The sequence below is a fragment of the Schistocerca nitens genome, chromosome 1, assembly GCF_023898315.1.
Source record: "Schistocerca nitens isolate TAMUIC-IGC-003100 chromosome 1, iqSchNite1.1, whole genome shotgun sequence".
In the NCBI taxonomy this organism is placed as follows: domain Eukaryota; kingdom Metazoa; phylum Arthropoda; class Insecta; order Orthoptera; family Acrididae; genus Schistocerca; species Schistocerca nitens.
Window position 1 is genome coordinate 382278617 of NC_064614.1, and position 26159 is coordinate 382304775.

Consider the following 26159-nt stretch of genomic DNA (forward strand, 5'->3'; position numbering starts at 1 on the left):
GTTTCTTTACAAATTGTAAATAGCTTTTCGCTCCCTGTATTTTACCCCTGCCACCTTCAGAATTTGAAAGAGAGTATTCCAGTCAACATTGTCAAAAGCTAGGAACGTAGGTTTGCCTTTCTTTCATCTGGCTTCTAAGATAATTACCAAACTAATTTCTTATAATTCGCCATAGTATTTCGTGTAGTCAGTACTATATATTGCTATGTGAGTAAAGGAGTTACGCAGGTCTTTACCATTCCTCAATGCCTGCACCTGCCAAATCTCCATGACCACCCTCCTTCCATTATTATTATTATTATACAAATTTGGCCGTTAAAGACCGTGAAAACAGTTATTTCTTGCGCTTCTGGGAAGTCTTCTTTCTCTCAGTCCACACTTCTTTCATTCTTGCGCTGAAGGCGGCTTTTCTCTCTTCAGACCATTTAGTTCCACAAGTCTTCTTAATTTTCACACCGAAACCCGTGAATGAATTCAGTTTTTTTCTAAAAAGGTTTCTGTTAAATATTGTTTCCTGATCTATGTCCATTTCGTTTAGAGCTCTTTCTGTGTTCATAAATTTTTATTTATTAGATTTGCGATGTACGAAAATATTTGTTTTGTAAGCCTATTCGGGTTCATCCTCATGATGTGAGCATAAAAGGAGCATCTTATTTTTCTAATTTCGTCTGTAGTTTTGCTGCACTTCGTATACACTTCTTTGTTGCTTTTTAGTCTGTATACAGGCTTGCCTTGATCATCTGTTATTTTCCTGTGTCCAAGAATTGTCCTCACAATTCTTCTTTCACGATTTTCTATCTGTTCTGCGTATGTAAAATTTGCCAGTGATTCTGATGCATATAGTATCTGCGGTCTAATGACAGTCTGGTAGTGTCTGAGATATACATTTTTTTGAATACATTTGTCTGCAGTAGTGAGTTGCTGTCTCTAGTTTTGGTATTCTAGCCCTGCAGGCTGGATGACCTTTTGCCACAGGCTGAATTAGTTCACCAAGATATTTAAAATGTTTAGATACCTGTATTTTCCCGTATTTCGTAGTTATTTTCTTTGGTGGATTTTTGATATTTGTAATGATTTCTGTCTTTTCAAATGAAATTTGCAAGCCTGCTTTTTCAGCAGTTTCTTTAAGTAATTCTATTTGTTTTATTGTGTCTTTTTGTGTGTAAGCTGAACAGGCGAGATCGTCAGCGAAGGCAAAACAGTTGGTTTCAATGGCTTTGTAGCACTTCCCTCCAATTTGGATTTTCTCAACTCCATGTTTTTGCGTGAGTTTTCTGCATTCTGCTATGACTTTATCCAGAACACAGTTGAAGAGTACCGGGGACAGCGCATCTCCTTGTCTGACGCCGGTTTTGACCTCGAACTGCCGTGAAATTTCTCCTTGGAATTTTACTTTTGATGTTGTATTTGTTAATGTTTCTTTGATTATGGTGATTGTTGTTTCATCTATTTCATATTCTCGAAGTGTTTTGATGAGTGTGTCCCTATCGATTGAGTCATAAGCTTTTTTGAAATCAATGAATGTTATGAAATATTTCTTGCTCCTTGTAGATAAATAGTTCATTGTTGTTTTGAGGTTAAAAATTTGTTCGGCGCAGGATCTTCCTGGTCTGAAGCCAGCTTGATATTCTCCAAGTTTTCCCTCTATAATTGGTGATACACGATTGAGCAGGGCTTTTGATAGAATATTGTATGGGACTGGGAGAAGCGATATTCCACGATAGTTGTTAACATCCCTTTTGTCACCTTTTTTAAACAAAGGATGAATTAGGGCAGTTTTCCAGTGACTTGGGATTTTCTTGGTTTCCCATACTTGTTCAAGTTCTTTGTGTAGTGCTTCTACTGATGTTTCTCCCCCAAGCTTGAGCATTTCTGCCGTAATTGTGTCTTCTCCACATGCTTTCCTGTTTTTGAGATTTTTGATTATGTTTGTGATTTCCTCTCGTGTCGGAGGTGTTGAATGTGTTGGTAATGTTTCTGGTTGCGTAAAACTGAGAGTCTGCATGGGTGTCTGGCAGTTTAGGAGTGTCTCAAAATATTCAGCCAGGATTTCACAGTTTTCAGTATTGTTGGTGGCGAGAGTCTTATTATTTCTCATAAGGTTTAGGCAAGGGGACTGGTATCCTCGGAGTTTCTGGTTGAATGTTTTGTACCAAGCTGCCGTGTTGCATTTCTTGAAATTCTCTTCGATTGAGTCCAGTTGTTGTTTTTCATATTGTCTCTTGGTGTTGCGAATGGTTTTCGAGGCATTCTTTCTGGCTTGCTTAAATTCATCAAAGTTGTTTTCAGTTTTATGTGAGTTCCACTTTTTCCAGGCTTTAAGTCTTTCATGCAGAACTTCATTACAGTTGCTGTCCCACCACGGGTGTTTCGGTTTGCTCTTTTTTGGAAAGGTTGTTTCTGTTGCCTCAATCAAGTTGTTCTGAAATTCTTGGAGGTTTCGTGAAAGGGAGAATGTCTTTAGTTTTTTCTGAAAATCCTTGAGGTTAGAGTTGGACTTAAGGTTGTAATTTCTCAGGGTTGTAAGATCAAAATTTATTTTATTTCTGTTTTTATACTCTCCGTTTCTGCTTTTCTGTTTGTTTTTTGGGATCAGTTTAGTTTTTATTTTCGTGAGATAGTGATCGGAGTCGAGGTTTAGAGATTTTCGGACACGTGTGTTCAATATTTCTTTTTCACATTTGGAGGAGATGGCAACGTGATCTATTTGAAATTCTCCGATACTCTTTATCGGAGATACCCAGGTTTTTTGTTTTCTGGGAAGATGTTTAAAACGTGTTGACATTAGCTTGAGTTTAAACTGCTTATAGAGCATAATTAACCTTTCTCCATTTTTGTGGGTTCGTTTGTGGGCGGGAAAGTTGCCGACAATATCGCGGAATTTCTTTTCTTTTCCAATCTGAGCGTTAAAATCTCCTAGAAGTATTTTTACATTGTTTTCTGGGATTTATGATATATGATCCTTAAGGTTTTCCCAGAATTCATCTGTTTCTTCCCTATTTTTAGCATTACTTTTGTCATTTGTGGGGGCGTGAACATTGATTAATGTGTATTTTTTATTTGCACATCGAAAAGTGAGGAAAGATGTTCTCGATGATGTTGACCAAAAATGTTCGACAGAGTTCAGAATTTTTGTGTTTACAGCAAAAGCTGTGCCAAGCTGAGGGCATTTCTTCATTACAATTTTTCCAGGTTTTCCTTTAAATATTCTGAATTTGTTTGATTCAAATGTGTTTTCATCAGTGAAGCGAGTTTCTTGTAGCGCCACAATTTGTATGTCTTCCGTGTGTAACTGGTCTGTAAGGTGCTTAAGTTTTCCCACTTTGAGAAGGGAGTTTATGTTGAGAGTTGCTATGTTGAAGATTTTTCTGGGTTTAATCTTGTTGGATTTGCATGGTGTTGCAGACTCTCCAGAATCCATGGGTCTGCTTGCGTCGTTGCCGACGGTGGATTGGCCACCTGGGGTAGTTTCGTTATTGAAAGACATTTCCATGATGCGTTAAGATTGTAACTGTTGAAATTCTTCAAAGTTGGGGAGATTACTTGCGTAACCTACCAGGAATACATCATAATGGCGTTGTTAGTATTTCCTGATATATGTGAGACAGTGTAAGGCGTGCTGCGTGTATGTACGTATGTGTGTGTGTGTGTGTGTGTGTGTGTGTGTGTGTGTGTGTGTGTGTGTGTGTGTGTGTGCGCGTGTGTGTGTGTGTGAGTGTGTGAGTGAGTGTGTGCTCAATTTTGGAACATCCTGCTTTCTTAGAATGCAGGTTTTTTTCACTTTATTTAACCACTTTTTTATCCTTGATCCCACATAACAAACAATTTTGAAGCACTGCTGCTCCACCATAAACGTTCCCAGAGTGGTGTTTTGTTTCCTATTATTTTTATGATAATTTCATTGGTAACAGCTTGTGTGTGAGTACTGTGTGGAGCTACATACACCAGCAAAAGCAAACGGCGTGAGAGCTACAGGTTATCTGCCCCTGCATCTGCAGTCAGCTGGTCAGGGAAGAGACAAACCGCAGTGGCCGCACTAGCTGGATGGGGACAAACGCTGCATGCCAAGGTCACTCCTGGGCTGCGGTGGATGGCAACATCTGCCCTTTCTCACATGCATGTCCATAACGACCACATGCCACCTTGTCACTGGTCCACCCCTCGAAGGGTGTGTACCTCCACATTACATACACACATACACTCACTCACACACTCACACACACACACACGCACACACACACACACACACACACACACACACACACACACACATACACACATACGTACATACACGCAGCACGCCTTACACTGTCTCACATATATCAGGAAATACTAACAACGCCATTATGATGTATCTGTCACGGTAGCCTAGCTTTAAAGGTTAAATGGGTCACAGAGATTCTATGTCTGCATGCACTGCAAGAATAAACATATTGAACATTTTTTAAAAAGTTGCGGTAGGTTGGACACAATGCATTAGTAATAGTAATAACCACTCGCTGGAAAAAAAAGTTTTCATTTACATATGAGCCACCATGTTGTAAACACGAATCATGCACCTGCAGCATTTGCATTTGTTGTACCACAGGAAGAAAACAGTGCAGACAGAAGATAAGTATTAGTTGTTGCATAGATTGTCAATACTGTATGTGTGTCTATGTGCTGTTATTCGAGTTCATACGTCAATGTTGCCATTAGTGCAGGTGACATCATCTCTAACAAAATCACAGTCTGAAACGCCAGTGGCTACAGTATCACTCTTTAACTCGATGTTCACTATTAATGCCACCGACAATAAATGATTTCTTGATGGAATTGCATCAGAACATCTCTTCAGCCCAATGCTGGTTTAAAAAAATCATTGGCATTGCAGTAATAAGGTCGCGTTGTCCAGTAATGAGTGGTTTCATCATCGTGAAAATTCGATGTTCATTGCAGCCATGCTCAACAGAAATGCTCAGACTGTCACAGCAAGTCTGGATGAGCACACGATATGCAGCAGTGCTTCCCATGAACAATGAAAACCTATAGTACAGCAGATGACACACAGAGTACACATGAACAAAAACTATCAAACTTTTCCTTCGTGGGGGACCACAGTCATGTTGAACATTTTGAAATAAATTTCCTCCATTTGACTGTAAATGTGTATTCCCTTATTTCACACAATCATGATTTCGGGTTTGTAACCACTGTCAAGAGAAATATGAAATCTCGGAAGGTATCTGCCCTGCCTAAATGACATAACATCGTCGAAATAAGACCAAATGAAAGTTATTTAGACGACGATATGTCATTAAGGCACGTCGGACTTTTTAAAGATTTCACATTGCACTTGAGAATTGCCGGCTGATGTGGCCGAGCGGTTCTAGACGCTTAAGTCTGGAACCGAGCGACCGCTACGGTCGCAGGTTCGAATCCTGCCTCGGGCATGGATGTGTGTGATGTCCTTAGGTTAGTTAGGTTTAAGTAGTTCTAAGTTCTAGGGGACTGATGACCTCAGAAGTTAAGTCCCATAGTGCTCAGAACCATTTTTTAAACTTGAGAATGGCTATAAAGCTGAAATCATGATAGTGTGGAACAAATTAAAAGAACTCCAAGGTCAAATGGCACTGTTTTTTTCCAAAGTGCATCTAAGAAGTTAACATACAAGAGATGAGCCATCCAGAATGTTGTTGATGAACACATCCACAACTGGTTGCCATATGTCAGATGCTTGCCACAGCTTCTATGAGAAATCATTGAAGACTTTGCTGAAGCTCACAGAACAGACCTGACAACAATTGGAAGAAGCTGTTTCTCAGAATTTTGGCTCATGTTGCACTTCAATACAAAATTATATGTATGACTGCTATGCCAGATGTATGCATATTTAGGCATGTTCATGTGCCCATCTATATACAAAAAATTATAAAGTATGTAGGTACAGCAAACAAAAAAGTGAAAGTAGTTTTATTTTCTTTCTATAAAATACATTGCCTGCTAATGATAATTATGATTAGATGGATGAAGCACCCTTTTCACTGCCATTTAGTAACTGACTACAGAAAAATACTACAGAAAAAAAGAATTCTCCACTTTCGTCTTCAACACATAATTGGTAATTGTGGACCAGTCACACTTTGGCAGCATGAATGTTGTCATATCATTACTTCAATATCCTGATGGAATTTGCTTTGAACATGTACATGTATACTCAAAAACATTATTTCAGATCAAGTCCTAGTTTATTACAAGATACATTGGCAGGTGTTGGTGATGTAACACACAAGGCATGCTATTAAAGTGATTCTTTTCCATCGTCAGTGAGATCCATCTCATATACAGTGTTTATATTTCATAATGTTGCTATGGAAAAACGAGCAGATGCGCAAATAATCATGTTTTTGTAGTCTCATGAAGGTAGATATTTTTTATTCGAGTCAGACACGCTCAAGGGCCCCGAAAACAAATGCTGAGGGATAACGCAAACCTTATCTCTTTCAGACAAGATAATGCGAATTGAAAATACATACACCAAGTACAATAACCATGTTCAGAAAATTAAAAAAAGGTTATAAAACGAAACATTTACATATGATAAAAAATATCTCAGATGAAGTGTTTCCCCAATAGGGATCCACAAAAATTTTGATGCTAGTGATGTTGAGATGGTATTCAAACTGCTATGTCATGAGTACTGTTTTCAAGATATTGCTGGAAACCTTATTTGTGTACATGAAAGCACAGGCATTTGTGTTTGGTGTATGAGATACCAACAGACCTCCAGAAGAGATGGTTGCTTGTTTCAATGAAGCTGCAACCGTTATTTATGAAATATTTTGTTGTTCTGAATCGGTTAGACAATCATTAGCAACCAGACGCCAGTAGTTTATAATTCTAAACAGATGACATTTTCAACAAGATCTCTAAAGGAATATTCATCATACACCAGTTTGAACATCATCTCTGACAATCACTAGTGTCAAAACTTTCATAGACTCCTTGTGCGGAAATGATACACCAATAAATTATTTTTACATAAAAAAGTGTTATTTTTATCTCCTTTAAACAATAAAAATGTTTATACCAGTCTTTTACACTCTGTATCTCAAGCACATAAAGGAACTGACATGGTCTTCAATGGAATTAGAACTTTATATGAAGATTGCGTGAACCACGAACAGTAGCAGTTATTTGTTATTGATAAAACATGACAACTGATTGAGGGACGATGTAGACGAAACTTTGTATGCTTCTCGATATTGCTTTTTAAAAATACATTGAAGTTGCATCACTGCGTAGTGTGTCAAGTGCAAATATGTTTCCAAGTGAATGCATGTAGCCTCAGATCTTTACATAAATGTTAAATATATAAATACAAAGCGCTGGAAAGCTATAGAGAAATAGGAGTTCGTATTTTGACAGACGTAAGACCAAGTAATGGAGCTTGAACCTAATGTTCATTCAGGAGCAGATAGGCCGAGGAGTGCCGTATATAAAAATATACTTGTTAAATAGAATATCCCTCTATAAGTTGTTTCGATGACTGAAATGATAAACAAAAATCTCAGGAACATAAGCGTTCAAACAGAAACCCATACACACTAAAAAAAATTCTAGAGGAAGTTTCGACAGATTAATACAAAATTCGAGAAATTATGGAGTTCAGTCAACACATTAGCTGCAAGGCTTGTGGTACTTGTAAACAAAGTAATAAGATAGAAAAAAAAACTACTCTGAGAGCATATAAATCGCATACTGTCTCAACATCTGTTTAGTGAGCGACAGCATGTCGACTACAAGAGCAAAACATGAAATCTCTGAGACTTGTGAGACAATTTAACAGAAATTACGATTGTAAGACACAGGCAATTCGAGGGAGACCCATACCTCAGAGATACGTTTAAGCCACCTAAACAAATTCTTGAACGACTCACCTTACCATACAAATGAGCAATACAAGTGGGGAAGAAGGTACAATTTGTCATTTCATTAAATGTCACAGCAATATCAGCAAGGGAGGGCCACATATCCTGGGTGTGTGACCTGTAAGAATAAAAAAGCACCTAAAAGGGGTTGCAAATAGCGAATTTGAAAGAACATCTCGTTTTAATCTTAAATTCTTAAGAACTTCGAAAAGTGACTAATATTTAGCGAAAGAATTATACGTGTACACAGAAATATTATGTATGACTAATGTTCATAACAAAAACAATTCCCCAACAGGACGAATAAAAAGTCTGAACAGCAAGAAATACAAAAACAGAATTTGACCAGTGTTAGAGGAACATGGTCGCTTTGCCGTTATTGACAATCAGCATAAAATTCATTATCAGATGATCAAAAGCAATTGCAAAATTATTTAGATACCTGTATGGTGCAAGAAGTGGCAATTGACTCTAAGTAATGAAAAGTGTAAAGTCATCCACGTGAGTACTGAAAGGAATCCGCTAAATTTCGGTTACATGATAAATCACAACTATCTGAACGTTGTGAATTTAAATAAATACGTAGGGATTTCAATTAAATATACCTTAAATTGGAACATCACATAGATAATGATGTGAGGAAACTGAAGTAAAGACTATTTTTGATTGGCAGAATACTTAGAAAATGCAACAAGTCTACTAAAGCGACTGCCGACTCCACGCTTGTCCATCATCTTGTGAAGTGCAGCTGTGCATTGTGGGATCAGCATCAGACAAGATTGACAAAAGACATCGAAAAACTTCAAAGAAAGGCAGCTCGTTTTGTATTATCGTGAAATAGGGATGAGAGTGTCGTGGATATGATACGCGACTTGAGATGGCAATCATGAAAACAAAGGTTTTCGTTGTAGCAGGATCTTATCAAGAAATTTCAATTACCAACTTTCTTCTCCAAATGCGAAAACGTTTTTTGGTGCCCACCAACATAGGAATAAATTATTTTTATAATAAAATAAGAGAAATCAGAACTCACATGGAAAGATTTAAGTGTTAGTTTTTCAGCACACGTTGTTCGAGTGTGGAACAGTAGAAAAATAGTTTCAAGGTGTTTCCATGAACCGGGTGTTTACTCGTATAACTGTTGCATTGGTAGGAAACTCAGCTGTTAGGTCATTAGCCTCAGGAGCAGCAGCCATCATCCAAACAGTGGAAAATGCTCAATAACTGCTTGATGAGGGTACAAGGCATAACAGGGTCATGTGCTCTATGGCTGTCAGAAAAGGACTATATTTAAAACCATACTGACATGAACTAAGATTTTTCGTTAGTAATGAGCAACAAAAAATGCTTCTAACTATACTGTCCACCAAACCAACTACAAATTTGTCCAAAAGATCTAGATCCCAAAATTTTGTGTACTCTGTATGCAAAATATTTTGTCTAATACTACGTGGAAATCGGAATGTGGATCTGTAAATTTAGGTATTGTGGGAGATGCAGAACTTGCTTGGTGCCATATGTTAATAGAGTCTACGACTTTGATTAATTTGGAGAACTGTAGCTGCCTGGTTAATTACTTCACTAACAACCATTTGTTCAACAGTTTTCTATGCCACCAAATATTTCATACATACATGTGTGGACATTTGTGTTTCTCATTTCTCTTAACAGTTTCAAAGAAGAATAATTAAACGTAAAAAGCAATCTTACATCTCCATTCTCTATTTGAGCTTCAGATATGCATTGCACACTCTGAAATTTCTTTTCATGAATTGATACAAGCAAAAGAGTTTGAAGTATCGTATCAATTTTTATTGAAACCTACAAAATTATTCCAAGTATCATGTATCAAACTGTAAACTATGTCCTGAAAGTGGTATAATTTTGCATGTATTAAATGGGGTACAAGATAGTGAAGATTTATACACACATTCCAAACAGTTTGTACAGCAATTGAAGATATGTGGAAAGTCGAATTGAGGTGAGAAGAACAAAAGAGACAATAGACTTTAGAAGGAAGGTTCTGTAGGATTTCTGTTTGGTTTATCAAAGGAAGAATATTTGAAACCGAATACAAAAGAATGTTATAAGCTGGCTAATCCAGCAGATATACTGCCAGTTAACATAATTCCCAGTGAGTGCAACAGCAAATTAGTTACTTTTTTATACTGCCTGCCAATTTTTAAATAGAAGTTCATTATTGTAATAGAAGAAGCTGTCCAAGAGAAGTGATTTTAAATTAGATTTAAAACTCCCTCCATTGACTGTCAGACATTTCATGTTATTATTTCGCGAATACATTTGTCAAGGTAACATATTTAAGTGATTAAGTTGCAAGGTCACAGATTAAAGTAGACATAAAAAAGTCATTGAAAATGTGAAATTCTGATACATTAATAACCTCTGAACCGCCACAATGTTGACTGCAAACATTTAAATGTGCGTGTATTGTATTGTGCAGGTGCTATACGTCAGTTTGTGGGATGGAGTTCCATGTCTGTTACACTTCGTTGGTCAATACGGGGATGGTTAATGTTGTCTGTGGGAGATGCTTGAGTTGTCGTCCCATGATATCCCAGACGTGCTCTCTTGGGGAAAGATCTGGTGATCGAGCAGCCCAAGGCAAAATGCCGACACCGTACAGTATGTTGAATTACAACGGCGGTATGTGGGCGAGAGTTATCCTGTTGGAAAACGCTCCCTGGAATGCTTTTCATGAATGGCAGCACAACAAGTCGTGTTAGCAGATTGTACAAATTTGCATTCAGGATGCCTAGGATAACCAGGAGAGTGCTCTTGCAGTCATAAGAAATCGCACCCCAGACCATTACTCCAGGTGTAGATCCATTGTGTCTAGTACACAGTAAGGTTGATTGCAAACCCTCAACTAGCCTCCTTCTAATCAAATCACGGTCATTTCTGGCACCGAGGCAGGACCAGCTTTCATCAGAAAACATATCAGAATTCCACCCAGTTCTCCAATGAGCTCTCGCTTGAAACCACTGAAACAGCAAGTGGAAGTCATTTGGAGTCAGTGGAACGCGCGCTACAGGGTGTCTGTCTCGGAGCTGCCCTTGACGTAACCGATTTGTTGCAGTTAGTTGTGTCACAGTGGTTCCAATTGCTGATGAAACTGCTACTGCAGATGCAGATAAGATGCAACTGAGCCATACTCCGAATTCAATGGTCTTCCCTGTCGGTAGAGCCACGTATCCGTCTTCTTTCAACCGTACACTCCCGTGATCCCCTCTGCCAGCAATCACGTGCACTGTTTACATTCCTGTAAGTATTTCTGAGATATTGTAGAAGGAACGTCCAGCTTCTCGTAACCCTATTACAAGACCTAATTCAAACTTAATGAGGTGCTGGTAACATCACCTTTTTCACCTTAAAGGCATTCTTGACTAACATCAACTCACTACTTCCAGTCTGAAAGGTAACTAACGCCCACGACCGTTACAGCTTGTATTTAAAGCTTTAAAGAAAACTTAATTTATATACTAACAGTGGCTCCAGGCCCGCTGAGATCCAGGACTGAGGCCAGGGCAAAACATGTGACTGGACTCCATGCCCAAACATTGTTATTTTAAAGACGGTTTGGGATGATTTAAACATAATGCAATTCGGAGAATATTGGAGATACACCAGAAATTCTCCATGGTACAATCGGTAGAATAAATGTAATCCCTTACAGAACATTACACAGATCTCTGCATATGCAACTCGAACACAACAGTGCACGGTGCCAATATGTTCCAAAAATCCGCACGCAAAAAAGCATCTTTTCAGGGGTCTTATCTGAGCCTCTATTTATCAAAGACATAGTGGGTCAATGGTTTTGGGTATCCCTTGACATAGCGGCCATTTGTATATCTAACGGAAGAACGGACACACTGTAGCTGTACTGCAGTAAAGGGTCAAAATTTAAACACTACACGCTTTCTCCAGGCCAGGCAGACCGTGGCAATCCCTGGACTCTTCAGCATTACGTGTGGTCTAGAGTGGACCTTAGGCGGCTTGTAAAAGTATCATTTGTTCATCGGCGATTCCTGAGACAATCCCGAAAAACTACGATCTTTGGGTAGGATAAGTACGAATTCCGGGGACGGCAAATTCTATAATTTCTATTGATGGCAGATCGTCGAAAATTTTACTGTATGTTCTTAAGATGATATTCCCAGGGAACGTCAAAACTTTTTTCGATATCACAATCCTTTTCGGATAGCCAAATGTTCAAAGTGGCTGAACTTATGCGGAACACCGCGAAAATAGAATTTTAGCCTTTTTTACAACATGGGTCTCAAGAATCTAAATAACTAACCATAGAAAATAGCTTAAGTTTTTACTGTACTTTCCTTATACATTCATATATAAATCCCATTTTTAACATTTTCAAAACTCTATATCCTTTATGAAGAAACACTCGAAAAATAATAATTTTTGGGTACTAAAAGTACCAATTTAGGGAATGCCCGTTTCCGTAATTTCTAGTCACTGCAGGTCGTCGAAAACCTTAGTATATGCTCTTAAGATGATTTTCTCGAGGAATTTAGACACTTTTCTTCGTATCATTATCCGTTAACAAGATCCAGAGTTTCAAAGTAGTCGTACTGATGCTGCAAACTAGGCCACAATAACCTGTCTGAGGCGTGAATGTAGTTGTAACTGACTCAGTGAACACATGGAAAGAGTTCTAGATTCATTGCAAGGATCCTGAGGTCACCAAAGTATGTTTTCTGTCATCATTTTTTCATCAATAAAACTATATAACGCAACGTCTCTGTATAATGTATACTTCACGCCCATACAAATATGCGCAAAGCCATACTGCAGTAACAAAGAAAAGGCTAAAGGATTTCTTAAAATACCTGAAAATAACTTGAACTGACTGCCAAGGTTTATATAAAATTGGGTGTTCTCAATGAAGTGTGACCTTTGAGCGAAGTATTGAGTAAAAGCCTAAAGCAAACGATTTTATGTTAACCTTATATGATGCGTAGTTATTTGTTGTTTATTCGTGTCAAGATACCGAAGTATACAAATAAACTTCAAAACTTTAGCGACCTCTAGGATCGTTTTATATAAGCTGCCTACGCCGCTTGGCAAGAAAAGAAGGGAACCAGCGGAAAAATCATCTTGACGCAGCACTAAACAAACTAATATGTTCCTCTTGAAAAGACAGCGGGAGAGAGAAAGTGTCGGTGAAAGAGAGAGAGATAGAGATGATGACAACAGCAGTCGGAGCCAAAGATAAAGGCGATACTGATGGTCAGTGAGAGACAGTGGCTACTAGGGTGGGAGGGAGTGGGGGGGGGGGGGGGGGAGAGATAGAAGCAGCAGGACGAAAAGAGAGAAGAAACTTTAACACATAAGGACTGGTGCATTTTGGACCAAAATTTTAACCACGTGTGTATAAGACAAGGCCGACGGCCTTGTCGCAGTGGTAACAACGGTTCTCGTCATATCACCAAGTTAAACGCTGTCGGGCTCGGCTAGCACTTGGATGGATGACCATCCAGTCTGCCGAGCACTGTTGGCAAGCGAGGTGCACCCAGCCATTGTGAGCGAAGCTGAGGAGGTACTTGATTGAGAAGTAGAGGCTCCGGTCTCGGAAACTGACATACGGCCGGAAGAGCGGTGTGCTGACCACATGCCCCTTCATTTCCGCATGTGGTGACGCCTGCGGGCTGAGGATGACGCGGCAACCGGTCGGTACCGTTGGGCCTTCATGGCCTGTTCGGGCGGAGTTTGGATTTGGTTTGGTGTATAAGAGAAAAATTAAGCTGGAACCACCAGAATTTCCGAACTGCCGAAAAAATGTGGCGACAGTAGCAGTCGCAAAGAAAGACAAAAGGAGACAGGTCATAAGAGAGGAGGCAGTGGCTATCAGATATATTGTAAATCAGTGGGAGAAAAATGAGACGGTGGTAGGGAGACATCGACAGCGCTAATGAGAGGGAGACGCTCAGTATGAAGACCCCACTACATAGAGAGACTGGAAAAAAGGATGTAAAATGTTCTGTGTCAAAAGCGCGCAGGTATGTTCGCATGCTAAAATGTTTGGTGAGGACAACGGAGTGAGGATTGAGTCAACTGGTTCCCCACTTTTCTGGCTGAGTCTTTTTTCAAGAGGAACAAATACGCTATTTTGTTCTCCGACAGGTGCATTTTTCCGCTGGTCTATACTGTGGCACTATACGTTGTATGAGAGTCGAAAGATTTAACAGTTGTTCGTGGTGCAATACGTTGAATGAGAGTGTGCGGTGACATACATACATACATCATCGAATCACTACTAACAGTACTAACTTCGATTGCATGTTGAATGTAGTGTTATCCTATCTATCCTATATTACAGAACATGTGAACTTTCGAGGAAGTTATACGGACCGTAACTAGTGGTAGCATTGCATTTAGAAAGCGAATGCCCCCGAAGATATAGCTCAAATGTTGTGACGTAGAGCAGGAAGTTTATATACAAGTGCATCAGAGTAACTGTGCTTGATTTTCTGACGTCGTAGAGGAGAAGAATATAATAATTACTGGTACTAATCAATAACGCAGTGTCGGAAAATGCTTCATTTTCTATAGAAAAGCCAGAACTCATCGCTCAGGTTTTAGATGTTTTTGTTTCAGTTGTTACTTTTACCATGGAAGCAATGAGCTACTGAACTTAGTTTGTTATTGTAAGTCACAGGATATCTTCTCTGAAATTTGTTTACTTAGTTGCAGGTATTAAAATATGCAACACTGCAGAAAGACAGCTTCCTAATTACACAACTGACACTGAAAGTTAAATTTACTCCCTCCGTTAAGACCTTTTTTTTTTTTTTTGGCCAAGCACATTTTCTGCATTAACATTTCTGATTTCCACACATATTTTCAATCAGAATTAGAGTAGGTTGCGGTAACTACAAATTTAAGTAACACTTATAAATATATTGGCAATTTTCATTGTATTTAATTATAATAACTTAATAGAAAGAAAACAGTTAGCAGCATACCTGCCTGAAGTGCCCTTGCTGAGATGGTGCCCTAAATATGTAACTTCCTTCAACCAAGCGCAATTCAAAATTACGCATAACTGTACACTGGTTTATTGAGAATGTTTAATTTCATGTCCTCCATTATTTCAGACAACTAATAATAGCTACAATGATTCTGAATGTAATAAACTAAAGTAGTTGTCAGCCATGTCTCCAGTTTCCTACAGCGAGCCTCGTGATGACTGGGTGTTATGTGATGTCCTTAGGTTAGTTAGGTTTAAGTAGTTCTAAGTTCTAGGGGACTGATGACCATACATGTTAAGTCCCATATTGTTCAGAGCCATTTGAACCATTTGAACCTACAGCGAGTTTTAAAGACTTAAAACACTAATCAAATCAATCAGGTATGACTGTGCAAAGGTTAAATATATCGAGAAAGAATATTAGCACCATGATGCATTCATGAAGTAGAAGACTGAAAGAATAGTAATAAACTGATTTGAAAAGTAGTGACGAAGACAGTTATAAGGATCCCGAAACTACCACAGATACGGAACTGGAAGATAGCTCAACCATGACCTACAAGGCCAGAGAGAAAACTGATACAACTGACGAACTTACAAGTTCGGCTTCAGATACTACTAGATGATAAATTATTGTGAAATGTAAGTATGTCCCATTTCATTTTATTTTTTTAAAAATGATTTAATTTACCTTCCCTCACTTCAAAACAAAAGGGTAAGTATTACACTAATTTTCATATTGACGAAATATATGGTACCAGTAACACTGGGTTAGGAGTGTTCTGTCTGCACTCACTCCCTGGCTTGCTCACACATTTCAGTAAACAGACATGAGCGCAATCGCATTTAAACCACAGTTAGTCGTGTGACAGGTACAGTACTATAAGCTAACTGACTACAAAACTGTCAATGGCGCTTTGCAAGCCTTTCGTTCAGGGAATGTTTGCGTTACTGTATAGAGTCTAGTAGCCTTGCCAAACTATATTCATTTTGCAAAGTTCCCAAATCTGTGAGACGTTGTGGATGCGTAGACAACTTCTAATCACTGGAAGAGTGTAAAATATGCACATAGACACGAAAACAAGCTCAAAATTTTAAGTTTGTGTATCTTATTCAAGAGTTCCAATGCTCCCAAAATAATGTATTCAAAGGATGAAATACGGATTGTTATGAAATATTTAATTTCGTTTTCTACATCTGTTCTGACATCATTAAGGTATTCAGTGATAAATCACTTGCATGGCTCAGCGACCTGATCGTCAGTCATCTTCCCATAAAACCCAAATGATACATCTACAATTTTAAGAGTTTCGTGTTGGCCTTTTAGGCTAGGCACTAGACTGCCAGTAATGATATAAAATACGTTTATATCGAACAAAATTCTGTTTCCACACCTGTCTCGCCGTTCCTGGTTTCACAATGAAATGATTTTCTCTTCTTAGTGTGCATCTCCAGAAGTTCAGGATCGATATTAATTCCAGTGGCAAAAAAGTAGATCACGGCGAATGATGTTCCAATTTTCGTGAAGATATTTTAATTCATTTATTAAGCTCTCAGAGTGTCTTACCTCAGCATCGGTGGAGTATTTCGAGCGTGTAGTAATTTGCTTATGTAAGTAATTGGTACAACAACTTTGGCGAAATTGATGTCAAGATTAAACACTTGATTCCTCTCACATAATTCAAAGCACCCCGTACCACAGAACGTGTTTCAGCAGTCAAATTTAACTTACTGGCAGTCTAAACAACAATGACAATCTTGTCGAAGTCAGCTGCAGCTAGTACTGCAGCGTCAACCCTAGCACTCCAGCAGGTATCAGACACGGAATATAAAGAACTTCAATACACTGTTTCAGAATTTACCGTCGTTGTGGAACGCTACTGAACAAGTTGTAAAGAAGTTGAATTACTCCAAAAAAGTATCTGCTTCGTGAAATTCTCAGCCGCATAACAACACATAAAGCTATAACAGGCACACACAGAAAATTATGCAAGAGGATTTCCCTGAAGAAAGTGTGTAAGAGTTTCTTCGTAAAGCACTCTAATATTACTTCCATTATCATGCCCTTGTTCGCAGCATTCACTGATAGGAACTGAGTGTTTTACATGTGTTGACAGACTCAAATGTGCAATAACAACTCTCTTTTTTTTTTATTACAATCTACGAATTCCAAAAACAGTTTATTTACTTCATAATCATCAGTTTCCTTCTTGAAGTAAAACGCAAGTTGAATGTTGTTTGCTCAATATGATTTGAATCAGCAGTTTCATCAACAATGACTAATACTTCTCGTTTTCTCTCTAATCCAAGATGGTGCTCCTGACATGATGAGCACAGCTGGAAATCAATACATTCTATCACTTGATAATGCACTTGTAACTGCTTTCCAGCTTCTTGTCGAGTTCTGACCTTGCTAAGGTATTTTACAAGAAATGGGTCACAGTGACTTAAACGTTTTAGTATTTCTAAGAATTGTCCTTTATTTCGATCTCCAATTTTCTGAGCTGAATTTCTGAAAGCAAAGCCACTTTGAGCAGCGAATTATGACACATCAAGTTCCCATGTGAGTTGGCTTTTCGACGGATGAAATAAAGAAAATTATTACCTCTTTCACTTCCAAGTATCAACATGTCCAATGCACCGCTTTCTTGTCGTTTCATATCTTCTCTTCTACTGTTCTGCCAGGACACCTATATACAAACAGAAATATTTTATTTTTTGTTTACACTCGGACTCAAAATATTGTCTATATACTCGTTTTTCGTGCAAAATCTCCTTTTAATGGAATTAAAAGTACCTTAACTTTGAATATTGTTGGCTAACCTACCAAATTATAGTGACCTTTCACAGTTGTTGATGCGTACATTTATTGTGGAAATCTTTTGGTAGGATTTTCAAGAAGAAAGCGCATCTTCGACTCCATATAAGGGAACTTTAGTTCACGATGTCTAAAGAATATAGTGAATTCACGATTGAACACGAAACAGAGTTGCACAAGATGGTTTTACTGCGCAATGTCTAAATAAAATACAGTGCATCAAAATTAAACACAAAATAGCATTGTGCGCAATTGACCTGTATGACTCAAAAAGCCGGAGAAATGAAGTGGAAAGGAAGAGCTAATTTGGTTATTCTGGTGCTGGGTTAATGTTCTTTTACTTATCATTTCTAATTCTGTATCGAGGATACAAATCTTTCTTCCCTGTTCCACAATTTTCTTATCTCGGTTATATAATCTACAACATTATGGAACACCCCCATCTGTCACTTTTTTTTTATCTTTCGCCTCTGCGTTCTCCCCACTGAAACATCAACGCACTGTACAGACACGTTTCTCCTACATCAGTTAATCTACGGCAACATCCACGTTTGTCACACTTGTCACTACTTTTATAGTAAACTAAAAAGCGTTGCAACACACTTCAGCTGTAACAGAGCTACAATCAGTAAAATCTTATCTTTCCTCGGGTTGTGCAGCTAACTTCTAGGCGTCAGGCAGACGTGGAGTAACATGATAGAAGTTTTTTGAACATAGGTATAACAAGACACGAAGCGAATGAAAACTGTAAAAGCACGGTATTTTCCAGTAGCACCCTTAAACTGACGCTATCACGTAAAGCACTGTAGTGGATCCAAAACAATGCGTAATGATTAGAAGACAAGAAGAAGTTAACATTAGTTTGTAAATACAACACCGATTTTCAATTAACGTATGTTTTAAGTCACAGGAGATACGAAAAAATGAAAACTCTAAAAAGCACACTATTTATAACAACAGTATTAGGCAGACACAATTTGGAAATTATGGAGAGAAAACACCGCATTCAAAACCACTCGCAACGCTCCGTCATTGCTGTTTTCTGAGCGCCAGAAATATTTAAATTAATTCTTAGCTCAATGGCAAATCGTTTCGCACAATTCTTCCTTATTGTTGGCTGGGCAATAAAATTTTTGAGACACCAGACTACGCCATATGCCTTCCGATGACATTTCAGATACAGGACAATCTCGAGTTGAATATTATAGATGTAGGCTGTAATCTCGTCGACTTTCACAATTAAGAAATCATGATATATTAACACTATAAGTAGCATGAGGTTACAGTATAAAACGGATACATGAAACCATCAGTGTTTAACTTCACAGAGGAAACGAAACGTGGTAAAGTGAAAGAACTACAGTTTCCTTAAATCGCTACGCTTGAAACCACACAATGATGTTGTTCAATATAATTGCCCTAGTAGACTGTGGTAAATGTACTGTCTTGCACAACAAGAATATTTGTTACACAGGTCTTTTGCTTCAGCAGTGTTTAATAACGGTGATGAGATTAGGATCTAGATTCAGCACCAGGATGCTTCAACAGTTCCAAGGAACAGTTTCACGTATTTGGAAAGAAAATTTGTGAAACCCGATGGAGCTCCCACAACGTCACTATCTTACGCATAATACTTCCACATTTCCATTTAGAGAAATAAGATATGAATTTCTTGGTGTTAAAATTCAGCGAACGAGAGATATAAGCATCATGTCAACCTTTAAAATATATTTTTCTGCATCGAAACTGGACTTCAGTGGTTTATAAAACGCAGAAGGTCCACAGGGAGAAAACCCTACATCGAAAAATGAAAAAAAAAAAAAAATGCTTCAGAGTGTGTAGCTCACTCAAAATGCTAGTGGGAAATTTTGAAGATATTAAACGTATTTCTCCTCAGTGTAAAACAATAATTCATTCCGATGCGAAGCACAATAGATATCAAGGTTTACATTTAAGTGCTGACTGAACCTGAAGAGAATAAGGAGTTGATCAATAAACTTATATGGAAGATGTTTCATATTACAGTAACGGAAGAGGAAATGTTTAAGCGATTACAGATATTAGGAGCAGAAGTTTAGTAGCCTTTAACTTTCCATTTATGGTAACTGTTTAAATGCGTTTCACTACCCACCATCTCCTTTCAGACATGGCGTATTAAAACAGCAGTTCAATCAGATATGCCTCAGTTCATTATACGCACACTGCAAATTGACAGGAAGACGAACGCAGAACACTAATGATCACACCTGTAGCACCATTACCTCGTGCTGCTGTTATAGCTCTGAAATCATATGAGCTGAAGGCATTTCATCTCCTTCCTCATATATTTCAGCCTTAACGCAATGTTTAATCTTGTGACATACTACTTTACGATTAGAAGCACGTTATCATTATTCGCAGGAATCCTGATAAATTCCTTTCGATCAGAGATATTCTGGGAAAGCACTAGAATGATTAGTTTCAGACACTGGTTTCTGAGCATGAAGAAATCACACGACTTGTGTACACTACTGGCTATTAAAATTGCTACACCAAGAAGAAATGCAGATGATAAGCGGTATTCATTGGATAAATATATTATACTAGAACTGACATGTGATTACATTTTCACGCAATTTGGGTGCATAGATCCTGAGAAATCAGTACCCAGAACAACCACCTCTGGCCATAATAACGGCATTGATACGCATGGGCATTGAGTCAAACAGAGCTTGGATGGTGTGTACAGGTACAGGTGCCCATGCAGCTTCAACACGATACCACACTTCATCAAGAGTAGTGACTGGCGTATTGTGACGAGCCAGTTGCTAGGCCACCATTGACCAGACGTTTCCAGTTGGTGAGAGATCTGGAGAATGTGCTGGCCAGGGCAGCAGTCGAACATTTTCTGTATCCAGAAAGAACCCGTACAGGATCTGCAACATGTGGTCGTGCATTATCCTACTGAAATATAGGGTTTCACAGGGATCGAATGAAGGGTAGAGCCACGGGTCGTAACACATCTGAAATGTAACGTCCACTGTTTAATGTGCCGTCAATGCGAACAAGAGGTGACCGAGACGTGTAACCAATGGCACCCCATACCATCACACCGGGTGATGCGCCAATATGGCGATGACGAATACATGCTTCCAATGTGCATTTACCGCGATGTCTTTAAACACGGATGCGACCATCATGATGCTGTAAACAGAACAAGGACTCATCCGAGAAAATGACGTTTTCCCATTCGTGCACCCAGGTTCGTCGTTGAGTACACCATCGCAGGCGCTCCTGTCTGTGATGCAGCTTGACGCTGCAGCTTGACCGCAGCCATGGTCTCCGAGCTGACACTCCATGCTGCTGCAAACGGCGTCGAACTGTTCTGCAGATGGTTGTCTTGCAAACGTCCCCATCCGTTGACTCAGGGATCGAGACGTGGCTGCACGATCCGTTGCAGCCATGCGGATAAAATGCCTGTCATCTCGACTGCTAGTGATACGAGGCCGTTGGGGTCCAGCACGGCGTTCCGTATTACCCTCCTGAACCCATCGATTCCATATTCTGCTAACAGTCATTGGATCTCGACCAACGCGAGCAGCAGTTTCGCGATACGATAAACCGTAGTTGCGATAGGCTACAATCCGACCTTTATCAAAGTCGGAAACGTGATGGTACGCATTTCTCCTCCTTACACGAGGTATCACAACAACGTTTCACCAGGCAACGCCAGTCACCTGCTGTTTGTGTATGATAAATTGGTTGGAAACTTTCCTCATGTCAGCACATTGTAGGTGTCGCCACCGGCGCCAACCTTGTGTGAATGCTCTGAGAAGCTAATCATTTGCATATCACAGCATCTTCTTCCTGTCGGTTAAATTTCGTTTCTGTAGCACGTCATCTTCGTGGTGTAGCAATTTTAATGGCCAGTAGTGTATATAGTTCACAATACAACTTTCGTAATTTGTGTTTTGAACTTAGCGTACGTAGCCCAGATCTGTGAGCCGTAATGTCATCAATATTCCAAGATATATAAGCACGGAAAAAAAAATCGCAGTACTAAGAAGGAATTGTGAGACATAAACTAAAGTTGGTGGGCGTCTTTCTACACCTTAAAGATGATGTCTGTTCAGATTTCGTGCCAGTCGTTTAAGAGTGGCACTAGTAGCGCCATTATGAAGATACAAATCATGTTTGCTTGAAATACACTCTGTTACGGTTGTGTGAGTTGGTTACTTTTGAGGTTGGAGGTAGTGAGTTATTATTAGTCAAGAATGCCTTTAAGGCGACGAAGACACCACTACTGACACATCATTTATTTTGCACGATATCGTGTTATAGAGCTACAGAATCTAAACGTTCCTTCTGCGATATTGCAGAAAGACTTGGAAGGAATGTAGCCATTGCACATGATTGCTGGCAGTGGTGGTCACAAGAATGTACCGTCGTAAGAAGACCGGACTCCGGACGGTCACGTGGAACTACGAAGGGGAAAGGCCATCGTGTTCGGCGTTTGGCTCTGGCGCATCGTACTGCGACTGAAGCAGCAATTTGAACAGCAGTTGGCACCCGAGTGACACAGCGAACTATTACAAATCGGTTACTTCAAGGATAGGTCCAAGCCAGACGCTCTGTAGCGTGCATTCCACTGACCCCAAACGACGGCCGTTTGTGACCTCAGCAGTATCAAGCGAGAGGGCAGGGTGGAGGTCTGTTGTGGTTCCTGATGAAACTTGGATCTGCCTGGGTGCCATGATTGTTGTGGGTTGATTAGAAGGAGTCCAGTTTAAGGCCTACAACAACCTGTCTGTGTGCTAGGCACAATGGACCTACACCTGGAGTCATGGTCTGGGCTGAGATTTCGTGTGACTGCAAGAGCACTCTTGCACTCTTGTATTGATCCCACACACGTTCACTGCAAAATTGTACGTCGGTATGGTGATTCGAGCTGTCGTGCTGCCATTCAAGAACAGCGTTTCAGGGGATGTTTTTAAACGGGACAACGCTCGCCCACATACCGCCTTAGAAACTCAACATATTCTACAGAGTATCAGAGTACCATCGGGCAACAACTCCAGCGTCATCCGCAAGCAACATTAACCGTCCCTGTACCGACCGACCAAGAGCAACAGGTATGGGACTTCATCCTTCGAACTGACATCCGGCACCTGTATAGCACAATGCATGCACGTCTGCGTGCTCACATTCAACGTTGCAATGTCATACTTCGCGCATACCTTAAAGTGTGATTTTGCAATGTTAATCGCAAAAATATGTTACCTAGACAAATGTACTCCTGAAATTTCATTACTCTGCATTAATTATTTTTGGTGTTCCGTTTTTTTTCCGTAGTGGTTATGTCATGAGCGATTTTATCTCTTTACTTCTCTCTGGTATCTGTTCTCGATATATAACAGATAGTTAAGAAAACGAAGAAACATGTTATGCACGTATTATGAAAATACGTTCGAAATATTAATGTCTTGAGCATTGTCTGTACATCATCAGTATGTCCACGCTACTTTTTTTTCTACTTCGACAAAATGTCTTATTTATTTAAATTAGAAATGTGTGTTGCAGAGTCAGGTATTATTTTCTGCACCTATGTTCCAGCTAGCTCAACCATGTGAAGAAATGGCCCTCCATTGTCGCTGGAGGGGGAAGTCCTGCAAATGCAAGGAGCTGTTCAGACGCCGGAAAACTGACGCTGGATACTGCTGCTCTTTCAACTACGAGGGGTTAGTTTCTCCAAAAGCTTGATCATGGACTTCTGAAACAAATGTTTGACATCTAGATTAGTTTAAATTGTAGCCTACAGGTAAAATATTCAAAAGCCTCGTGCCTTATCGCTTTTGTCAGTATGCTCTGACAGATTCTAAAAATTCGAATAAAGAAGCTACAGATGGATAATTTTGAATGGAAATCTTTAAATGATCCTTTACTGAATTAAGAAAAAATGTTGGCTTGATACGTGTCCGATTATATGGAACATTTACTGATCATACAGATGTTTTTTATATTTCTTATTCATTAAATATTCCCCTGCAATACACCTAGGAGATGTGTACATTACCTTCACAGAAAACAGTCACCCGAGCAAAAGCTGTAGTATCACTGAGATATATCCTGATTGCAGAACGGATGCACTGCAGATTATGAAAAACTTTTTAGCCTTTATATGTAAGGGTAGTTACGAAGTACCAGAATTTCTGAAATCTGGATTAAGCGTATTTCAGAAAGTGTGCAGATTTAAACTATCCTAGCATGTATAGTACCACTTCATAGCCTTAGGCGAAAGATAGCTTATGGTCCCTATGGATGATAACAAACTAGGACTGGGCAACGATAAGAAAAGGTATAGATGTATCCTTGTTTTAAGAAAATGTACCAGTATTTGTCTAATTACTCGTGGCCACCCATAATCACCCCGAATACGAGTCCAGTTTCACACAACTTCGCTTGCTGTTCGTACAATCATTATTTCATCACTTTCTTTGGGCCTTTATCCCACTTCAACGCGGGTTCGACCGTGTTACTATGGAATTGGCGTTGTTAGAGGGTGGCGGATGCCCTTCCTGTCGACACCCCTTACCCCCCCCTCCCCCCCCCCCCAGGACAGGATTAGTGTACCCCAGCTGTCTGCGTCCAGTGTAAGCCATGAAAGAGCGCGAACGTTTTCAAGTGTCTGCGAGGCGTGTAGCTGAGGTGGGACGTCAGGACCAGCCCAGTATTCACCTGGAGGGATGTGGAAAACCGCCAAAAACCACATCCAGGCTGGCCGGCCCTCCGGCCCTCGTCGGTAATGCTCCAGGCAGGTTCCATCAAGGACCGGGTGCGGCCTACCCTGGTCCAGGAGAGCAGCACATTAGAGCTCTCGGCTAACCTGGAGGGTTACTTGCTGTTCGTGCAGTAGCAGTAGTTTATTCATCTGTGGATCACTGTAACAGGTATGTTTGCCGTATCACGATATTACGATGTAAGAACAACAAAGTATCGTAATCCATACATACAGACATTTAACACTTACAGAGGTTTCTGTTTTACAAGGATGGTACAAATGCTCGGCCGTCGCTTTACAGTAGGAAACATCCCAGCATTTGCCTGAAGTAATTCAGGGAAATCACGGAAAAGCTAAATCACATTGGCTGGATGAGGACTGAAGCGGTCAGTGTGTTTGAGGAGGGACTTTCATAAAATTGACCGAAAATGTCAGCTTTTTGTCTGTCTTTTGTTTATTAGTGGAACTCATTGACAATCATTTCCCAAAGTTTCAATGATGGAATCGTACCAGAAGTCCCTGAAAAATAATTTGTGTGAGATTGAGGGTTTCTTGTTAGGAAGGTCACAGCAAGTAACTTTGAATGGAGTGACAGATTGTAATGTGTATACTCTTTTCAGCAATGGCTGCATATTATGCTGCAGAACTACTTACTCTGATTGGAAGAAAGTATGACTTGTAACAGACCCAGTAATGACGCAAGCAACTCATTGACAAATGCTGTCTAACTTCGGTAGGAGCAAAAAATTAGCAACACACGCTAACGTTAAAATGCATAATCGAAAATATCAGGCACAGCATTAGAAATTGAAGTGCATTGATGATGAATATCACTCACCAGATTCTAGCAATACTAAGAGTATGGCAGTGAGCAACTTGTAGTTTATCTCTCTAGAATAGGGCTGTAGGTCTCTTACTGTAATCATTATAGTTTAATTCGAAACACAGAATATCTTCTTGTAATACGATTTAAAGTCAGTTGAATAATGTTACAGTTTGAAAGATCTGAATATTCGTTTTTAGACATAGCGAGGTAATACTCTATTCGAGGTAGTTTGTAATATATGAATAAATATTCTTTTGCAGGATCATGCACAGCCTTTCTCCAACAAGCATGTGTTGTTAAGACCTACTTTTGCAGCTGAAAATGCATGCATCGGAAAGTAGTTGCGTATTGTGAAAAGTAGGGGATGCTATTTGTGAAATTAAATATTCTGTCAAAGTCGTTAAGTGCAACCAACAGCTTGTCGTAGTCCTTAATCATGAAATAGAGGCCGACAAAGATTATGACAACGTTTACTTAAAAATCTACTAATTCATTAGGAATTTGTCCGTCCCCGGTAGCTGAGTGGTCAGCGCAACAGAATATCAATCTTAAGGGCCCGGGTTCGATTCCGGGCTGGGTCGGAGATCCTCTCCGCTCAGGGACTGGGTGTTGTGTTGTCCTAATCATCATCATTTCATCCCCATCGACGCGCAAGTCGCCGAAGTGGCGTCAAATCGAAAGACTTGCACCCGGCGGACGGTCTACCCGACTGGAGGTCATAGTCACACGACATTTACATTTTATCAGGAATTTGAAGTGAGAAATATTATCTGAATTTAAATCACATAATTGGTTCAAAACCGAATGAACATAATAGCACGTGGTTCCCTGTCATCACA

At 39.5% G+C, this 26159-nt stretch overlaps 1 protein-coding gene across 1 annotated transcript in view; it reads left to right on the top strand.

The window, feature by feature from the left end:
• The window catches only part of LOC126248591 (pickpocket protein 28-like), a 92743-nt gene that overhangs the window by 14736 nt on the left and 51848 nt on the right, over positions 1-26159 (top strand). Inside the window, exon 3 of the mRNA XM_049949757.1 lies at positions 23297-23454. Within this exon, the coding sequence (XP_049805714.1) occupies positions 23297-23454 (158 nt within the window). The remainder of the gene's footprint in view (positions 1-23296; positions 23455-26159) is intronic.